This window comes from Primulina huaijiensis, chromosome 3, assembly GCF_012295235.1.
Source record: "Primulina huaijiensis isolate GDHJ02 chromosome 3, ASM1229523v2, whole genome shotgun sequence".
Taxonomy (NCBI): domain Eukaryota; kingdom Viridiplantae; phylum Streptophyta; class Magnoliopsida; order Lamiales; family Gesneriaceae; genus Primulina; species Primulina huaijiensis.
Genome location: NC_133308.1, coordinates 13,662,120 through 13,671,225, shown reverse-complemented (window position 1 = coordinate 13,671,225; position 9,106 = coordinate 13,662,120). Strand labels below are relative to the sequence as shown.

The window sequence follows — 9,106 nt, the reverse complement described above, 5'->3', positions numbered from 1 at the left end:
TCCTACGTCTCTTCACTACCTGATCCTATAATACATGAGCTACGTGAGTTTATAAAACTCAACAAGTTGGCACTTGTACATATCAATATGCGTCTAAGGAACATACATATCAAGTCGTGACAACAATGAATCCTTAAACCATGTCATATCATAGCATATATTCATGTTCATTTTTGTACTTGAACCTCATTAGTTGACATGTACTACCATGCTTGCTTTATTACAAAGCTACTACTGTGTTGGACGTCAGGGAGCAATCTTTGGCAACCCCACGCCCCATGAACATATATTGGCCAATAGGTTTGGTGGACTTAAAACCAGCCATGATGTCAACAAGCTCTACATCATGTAAAAATCAATCCTTTTCTTTTCATGTTCATGTTCATGTTCATGTTCATAACATAGCGCCCATCATCAATATTCATGAGTTTCTTACATATTTAATACATAACAATGGATTATGCTGCTATATTTTCATCAATAAGATACTAACAATATACATATAGCAATAATCAATGGGAAGTATTTGAAATCATAATCTTACTCATGTATTACTTCAAGAACATGCCAACTTACTGTCCAAGCGCAAGAACACTAGTTTGAGACGATGTTTCTCGTTCTTATGCTGTCAAACATATCAATAATTCAATTACTATGTCTATTCTAGGTGAAGTTTGCTCCTCTACATTAATTAAAACCAAAACTGAGGAAAACTTACACCCTTATGAAGTTCTTTTGATGGAGAACTAAGTTCTTACCTCAAAGTGATGAAAAGAATGAAGAAGAGAGCTTTTGGAGGAAGGGTTTCTTGGTTTACTTCGAGTTTTTGCTGATAAAGAAAGGAAGGTAATAAAGAAATGGCTTAGAAACTCGAAACTTATCCTTTCTTATACCCAGCGGCGCTAGGGCGGTCATTTTCTACCGCCTGAGCGCAGAATGTTCTGTAAAAATACTTAGTTTGAAATGCAGCGGCGCTCGGGTGGTCATTTTCTACCGCTCGAGTGGCACCTGTTCTGCCTCTGCGCACTACTTCATCAACGATTGCACCAGACACGTACCATCCGTTCATAAGCAGAAAACGTGGTAAACATAAAAGTTGTAGCCCTATGTCTTGGCTTGAATCTCCAATTAGTTTCATGTCATTTGGAGGTTATGCTCATTCTCCCAACATGTGTCAGTGAAGGAATGACGATAAACACGACACACTTCGGGGAGCTTTTGACTTGTTTTCCACAATGATTTGGACAAAACCCAAAACACAAATGTTGTAGCATTATATCTTAGCTTTCTAATGGTTATAGCCTCACACAATTTTGATCAATATTCAAATCATTATGTTAAAAACCGTAAGAACTACCATATTTTTATCTCATTTCCTGCAGTCTCATACCAACTTTCATTACACTACTTTATCTACACATCTTACTATCATTATTTAGACACATATTGATTCTCAATACACCATAGACAATATAAAAATCATGTTCAATCTCAATATTGATACCTCAATCATTACGTGAAATCTAATGAGGTAAATAACTACATAATAAACGACATAAACGCAATATTATCATTTGTACGAGTAACCGGGCATTACATATCTAGCCGCAGCCGAGGCCAGGAACAAGCCAGACTGTTAGCCAGCCTCCGAGACAGCAGGCCAGAGTGTTTGTCTTGACCAAGGAACAGGTCCAAGAAGCACCTGATGATGTGGTTGCAGGTAACTGTTCTCTTTGTGGTTATCCTGCTTATGTGTTTATAGATACTGGTGCATGCCATACTTTTATCTCTGAGCAATTTGCATTAATACATGCTTTGCCTGTTGAGTCTTTATCTGCTGTAGTATCTGTCTCTTCACCTTTGGGGAGAGGTCTTATATCAATGAATTCTGTTAGACAGTGTATGCTGCAATATGACGGTAATGAGGTAAAGTTAGATTGTATTGTACTCGGTTTGTCTGATTTTGACTGCATTATTGTTATTGATATGCTGACCAAATACAGAGCTATCGTAGACTGTTTTTAGAAAATTGTAAGATTCAGACCTGAGATGGCTGATGAATGCAAATTTTACGGTAAGGGTTCTAGAGCTCGAATTACTTTAATATCTGCTTTGTCTATGACTCGATTATTGCAGAAGGGAGCAGAGAGATTCCTTGTATATTCAGTAGATGTACTGAAGTCGAGACTTTCATTGGCAGATTTGCTTGTGGTATGTGAGTTTGCTGACGTCTTCCCATATGAGATTTCAGGTTTGCCTCCAGTCCGAGAAATAGACTTCAGCATTGAATCGATACCAAGTACAGTACCTATTTCTAAAGCTCCATACAGAATGTCACCAGTTGAACTGAAAGAATTGAAAGATCAGCTAGAGGATTTACTAGCCAAGGGTTACATCAGACCGACTGTTTCTCCTTGGGGCGCTCCAGTACTGTTTGTCAGATAGAAAGACGGTTCAATGAGACTCTGCATTGATTATCGGCAATTGAACAAAGCTACGATAAAGAATAAATACCATTTGCCTCGTATTGATTACCTATTTGATCAGTTGCAGGGTTCTTCTGTTTATTCCAAGATCGATCTGAGATCTGGATATCATCAGTTGAGAGTCAGAAATTCTGATATATCGAAGACAGCTTTAAGAACCAGGTATGACCACTATGAGTTTATAGTCATGCCGTTTGGTTTAACCAATGCTCTAGCTGTATTTATGGGTTTGATGAATCGTATATTTCAGAAATATCTTGATGATTTTGTGATTATCTTTATTGACGATATTTTGATTTATTCAAAGAATCTGAATGATCATGCTGAGCATCTGAGAATTGTATTGAAAACTCTGAGAGCTGATAACTATATGCAAAGCTATCGAAATGTGAATTTTGGCTGAAACAAGTTGTATTTCTGGGGCACATTATATCGAGAGATGGTATTTCTGTCGATCCTAGCAAAGTTGAGGTTGTGATCAATTGGCCTAGACCGACATCAGTGCTAGAGATACGCAGTTTTATGGGTTTAGCGGGCTATTATTGTAGAACCCGTAAATTAGACTACGTATAAGCCATGCGTAATTTCTAGCATTTTAAATTAAAAGAATTTTCTTTATTATTTGCAATTCTTTTCTTTAAATTTATTTATTTTATTCAGTAGTTTAAGTGCTATCTTTTCAGTTATTTAAGTGAGGCCGGACTGGAGTTGGAGTAAAGAGATAAATTTAAGATTTAGAAATCATTCCTAGAATTTATTTAAGATAAATAATAAGTTGATTTAATGTAAAAGAATGTTTAAGGAATTATTTAAATAATTTGAAATAAGTAGTAATAAAGTTCAATAATTAATTTCTTAATCCGCTAAAATATTTAATGAGTAGATAAAACTCTAAATAATTAAAATACAAGATTTAATAAATATTTTCTCCTTTATTTTACTTAAGATTTTCGGCCACCTTGTTTAGGATTTGAATTAAATTTGCTAAGCAAATTTATTTAATATCTTTCCCTATCCATTTCGCGATAAATAATTCCCTAAATTCTATTCACCATTAATTAATATTTAAACAATATTCCTACCCAAATTTTAGATGATAAAATCGGCCACCCCTCATTTAACAAGATTTAATTTAATTTACAACTCACAATTTAATTGCTTTCTTTCCTTATCCATTTTTAGGAGATAATCTCTCACCTTTAAATTCCCCAATAATTATTAATTAAGCATTTTCTACCCCACTTTGATAACAATTTTCGGTCCCCTTCTTTTAAATGATTTGATTCTTTTATTTACAACTCATTTCCTTGTTATTTTCCTTAATCTTTTTCTAGGTAGATTTCTCCCAACTTTTAAATCACTAACGATTAATTAATTAAGCAATTTCCCACCTTGAACCTAGTCTTATTTTCGGTCCCCTACACTCTAATTATCCCTCAAAAATCTTTTGATATCAATTATATTTTCCTTATCCCACAAACTCATAGATAGCAAGAATATATCTTCCTTTATCATGCACTCTTTCCTTCATCTCCTAGACTCATTTTCCCCTCTCCATTATTTCGAAAGTTCAGAGTAAAGGTTGAGAGAAAACCGTGAGTTCTACGGAGGAAAACAGTGAGAATACTAGAGTAAAAATCGAGTAGCAAAGTGAGAAGCGTAGCTCTCCGTCTCCTCCGCGCCGCGTCGTTGTCTTCTTTTTGTTTTCTTCGAAACAAAATATCCAGGCATGTATAAGTTCTTATTTGCTCTTCAATCAAGTCGTATTATGATTTTTTTTGAACACTACATGGTCATGATCTTTCAACCAAAACCGAAATACATCACAAAATTTTCAGAAAAGAACATGCAGGTTTCGGCCCCCTACTTGTTCTTCACGGGTTGCTTGTTTCTTTGAGTACAGGTGGTTGGCTCGTGTCCAGGCTCCCAAGGCTGCACCTAGACACGTACTAAGGGGTGTCAAGACCACGTTGGTCCAATAGTCGAGTCCCATGCATGCTGGAATTACGAAACATCACAGCAACTCTACCTTCACGCCATTTGAGTTTCGATTCTTGCTGTTTTGCTGTCAAGGAGGAGTTTCTGATCTTGGCTGCCCTAGGAGCCTATAGCCATGGTTAGATCACCTCCCTAGCATGTCTAAGACGTGACCAAGTTGCCCTTTTGAGGCTTGGTCCACGATGGAATCAGTTTTTAAAATCAAAACATGAACAGCCCCCTTCGACCCCCTTTGAATTCTGCATGTGTAACTTTCGGTTTGGTGGGTTGGGTGGATCTTGGTTGGCTCTTTAGCCCTTATCCATGGTTCATACCATATCCCTTGACGTCTAGATCGTGCCATGGTCAATCAAATGGCCATTGGAATGGTCCGTGACATCAAGCGAAGCAATACACCTCACGCACGCAAGGGTGCTTCTCGGGTGGGACTTTTCGGTTGGTTTCATGGTGTGGTTCGAATTGTGGCTGGCCTAGGGCCCTTAACCATAGTTCAAATCATTCTTTAAGACGTTGGTAAGAGGTTCTGGTCGGTGGTTCAAGCCCCAATTATAATGCCCGAGATTTAATTACTGTAATCAGAAGTAGATTAATTAACAGTATTGAGATTGTTGGAGCTCAAGTGGAGAAGCCGGGCGTCGGCGTAATACAAGCCAAGATGTTGGACAGAACCTGTGGCGCCCGAGCGGTAGAAAAGGACCGCCCGAGCGCCAGTGCACCACAAGGTCACGGTTTGGACAGAATGTCTGGCGCCCGAGTGGTAGAAAATGACCGCCCGAGCGCCAGTGTCGAATAAGTTGAGGGCTTGGACAGAACGTTCCGCGCCCGAGCGATAAATTGTGACCGCCCGAGCGCCAACTGAAATGCAAGAAAAATAAGCCACGTTTCTTACTCATGCAAGTGGATTTATATATATATATTATTTCATTCCTTCTCCTTCAGAAAGCCAGCAAGAACCGAGAAAGGCCATAGCTAATTCCTCAAGCTTCATCAATTCATAGACTCGTGAGTTGTGCAAGATCCGGCCGTTGGAATTTCAATCCGAGTTTTGTACTGCATTTCTATCGCCAAGAGCTTCAATAGGACGTAAGTTTTCTTATGTTTTGATATGATTTGAAAATATGATGTTGAAGGAATCGGATATGATTCATATAAGGTGTTCTTGATATCGTAGACATCGTATAATTGAAACCGGATTGAAGAACGGATACCATATGAAATTGGTATGATTTTCAGAATGGATTTGATTGAGATTTGATATCAGATTGTGTTGTTATTGATTATGAGTTGTTGATTCATATCTCATATTGTCTGAGTTTCCCGGGATATCGATATTGTGCCGTTATGCCGTCAAAAGTTGATTTAATTGAGAATTCTTGTGTTGGGTTGTATTATGATATCGTACTCCTCAATACTGTTATTCCAGAGTTGGGATCGAAGGCTTCGAAGACTTAACAGAGCCAGATTGATCGACGAAAAGAAAGGTATAAATCAATGTTGAACCGAGAGGATATAACTCTAGTTAGATTTGACTTGAGTTCCCCTAAATCACATACTTTATCTTGTTGCATTGATATTTGCAATTGAATGAGATTGATATCTTTAATCTATTGATTTAGGTATTGAGTCATAGGAGGATCCGCCTAGTCATAGACGATTGATCTCGTGACAGAGGTGCCAGATAGTGATGGAATCGTCACTGGCCCATTGCACATTGTCACAGATGTTTGGCATTATATGCCAGGGCAGGACATGCCTATTTATCGTTAGGGTATGCCAGGGCGGATGCGCCTAGTCTGTGGCGGAGTCGCCAAGACGTCGGACGTTTGGTCGTATCGATATGTTGGGGAGAAGAGCAGCTCCTATCGCTGAGATTCGATACGGAAAGTGCCAAAGTCCGTGAATAAGAATGTACCACCACCCCGATTGGAGAGTAGGTGGGTGTATGTTATTATTCAGATCGGGATCCCTAGATTAGGACGAGTCGAGTCATAGTCCAAGAGTCACGGAGTGTGATTCAGAGTTCGCATTGATTTATGTGAGTCTAAGAGTCATTGAGTGTGATTCAGAGTCTGTGTTGATTCATGTGTCTGATTTGATACATTTTATGATTATCTGTTCATGCTTTTATACTTGTTTATATGAAATGCATGTATACATGATTTATACTGGGAATGTAATTCTCACCGGAGTTATCCGGCTGTTGTCTTGTTTGTATGTGTGCATGACAACAGGTGGGACATAATTAGGATCAGGAAGAGGATGAGAGGTGATAGTTAGTGTGGAGATCCGGGCCCAGAAGCAGAATAGGATTCAGCACTTGACGTATAACTGTTGAACCTAGTTGAGATAGAGACATGTAGTACATGATTTGTACTTTATATTGACATGTATATTAGATAGAATACATTACGTTTCCACATTTATAATTTCCAAAGAAAAAAAATTTAGTCCCACTTGTCTTAATTGTTATATTTGACTTTAATAATGATTAAGACATGAATTAGCGTCTGGGTCCCTACAACAGGTGGTATCAGAGCAGTAGGTTCCAGAACTGTAGGTACCTTAGATTGAAATAGAAGCTAGTGAGCTGGGTAGATTGAGTTTTCTTTCCTGCTTTTGTGTGCTAGCATGATTACTGCTTTTATTATTACATGTTTACCTGATTATCTGATTTGATTGGTAAACTGTATTAATTGAGAATGAATCAGAACCGATTCTCGATCAGCAGTAAGATGATCAGAGGAGGGCTGAAACAGGTTTGTTGTATTTGGTTACTAATTCTTTTGGTAATCAGATATACATCCTCGGAGAATTCCAGAACGAGATAGTAGGGTGACTGATCAGATGGATATGTCAGAAACTCCGATGGAGATACAGTTGAAGAAGTTTCAGTCATTTCAACCGCCGATTCTGAGGGGTATTGAGACAACGAGTGATTGTGAGAGCTGGCTAGAAGATGTTGAGATACCGTTTGATTCATTCGAGTATCCAGATGAACGTAGAGTTAACTTGATTGGGCACCAGTTACAGGAAGTCGCGAAGAGTTGGTGGATCGCAACTAAAGAGGCCTTAGAACAGAGTGGTACAATGATTACTTGGAAGATCTTTAAAGTTGAGTTTTATACAAGGTTTTTCCCAAGTTTGTATCGAGAAGATAAGAGGGCAGAATTTGAAAATTTGAAACAGGGTCCGATGAGTATAGAAGAATATGTGACCAAATTTTCTACCTTGTTACGTTTTGCTCCTCACGTGACTGGGAATTATGAAGCTGTGATCGATCAGTTTATAGGGGATTAACTCCTGAGATATTGACATTGGTGAACACGGGCCGACCCTATACTTTTGCTGATGCTCTGAGTAGAGCCAAGAGAGCCGAAGCCTGTCTGATGAGACAGAAAGGAGCTTCGTTGGTGCCTCCAACATCGAGACCACAGCAACCACCTCTCAGACTGGAGACTGGTGGTAGCAGCAGTGGCAAGAAGGAACAGTTGAAAGCTCGAAAGAAACATTTTAAGAAGTTAGGGAGCGGTTCATCTAGCTCCAGTGGGTCTAGTCAGAGTTATACAGAAATTTACTGCAGAACTTGCGGAGGGAGACACCCCACCGAGCAATGCCAAGGAGTAATTGGTAGTTGCCGCATCTGCAGACAATCAGGACATTTTGCGAGAGTTTGTCCACAGAGAGGTGATAAACATAAAAATTGTACATTAATTAAATGTTTTATAATATAATTATATAGTTTTTGTTTTATTAAATGTTTAAATATTATATGTTTTATAATAAATTGTATAAAATATAAGTTGTTGTGTAATTACAAGTTTTTATTATTTTTTACAGGTTCGATAAAACAAGAATAAACTTGGCGTTGCAAATGGGATTAAGATGATTCTTGGACCTGTAGAAAATTGATTATAATATCTACAATATTGTTGACAAGCATAAGATAAAAATCATCTCACAATTGAGATCAAATTAAGTAACAAATAAAGTTACCAAAGGAGTGGCAGTTTTACCATGCTCTAGTATTTTGACCATATCTCTCAAATTACTTTGTCAAATGGTTTGAAAAAAATATCACAACTAGACAACTCAATTATCTACATGTTTATTTTTATGTGAAGAAGCAAATTCGGAGAAGAAGATTTTCAAAAGTGATGTGTAATATAATATAATATCTTGGAACACCAATGAAGACTTATGTGTAAAAAAATAATATTTTATTTGTGTTTGTCTCCCCAAATTTGGCTATAAATAGGGGTGCATTGTAATGTATTGAGATATCCCTCATTCTATGAACAAACCTTTGAGTTCATAATATTTCTCTCTATATTTTTCCTTTATTTCTTCATTTAAATACAATTAGCATGTTAATTTCATATTCAAAGTTTTACACTTTGAATAATGAATAGCTAACTTCCTAAAGTTGAGATGATAAGGTGAAACTCTTGGCATGATAATAAGGTTATTAAAAGGTAAGAATCTATGTTTTATATTATTTAATCATTATTTATTGTTTATGTTATATTTATTTCTTTAAGCATTTTTATACCCTACTTATAAGTGGGAGTTTTGATTTATTGTTGCTATATGTTACACTAAATTCTTGGAACCATTTAAATGTT

At 37.3% G+C, this 9,106-nt stretch overlaps 1 protein-coding gene across 1 annotated transcript; it reads left to right on the top strand.

The window, feature by feature from the left end:
* Positions 1-7,349: 7,349 nt before the first annotated feature.
* LOC140972503 (uncharacterized) lies at positions 7,350-7,781 on the top strand. Its single transcript, XM_073434920.1, has one exon. It carries the CDS (start codon positions 7,350-7,352, stop codon positions 7,779-7,781), a length of 432 nt encoding a protein of 143 aa, XP_073291021.1.
* Positions 7,782-9,106: the final 1,325 nt, after the last annotated feature.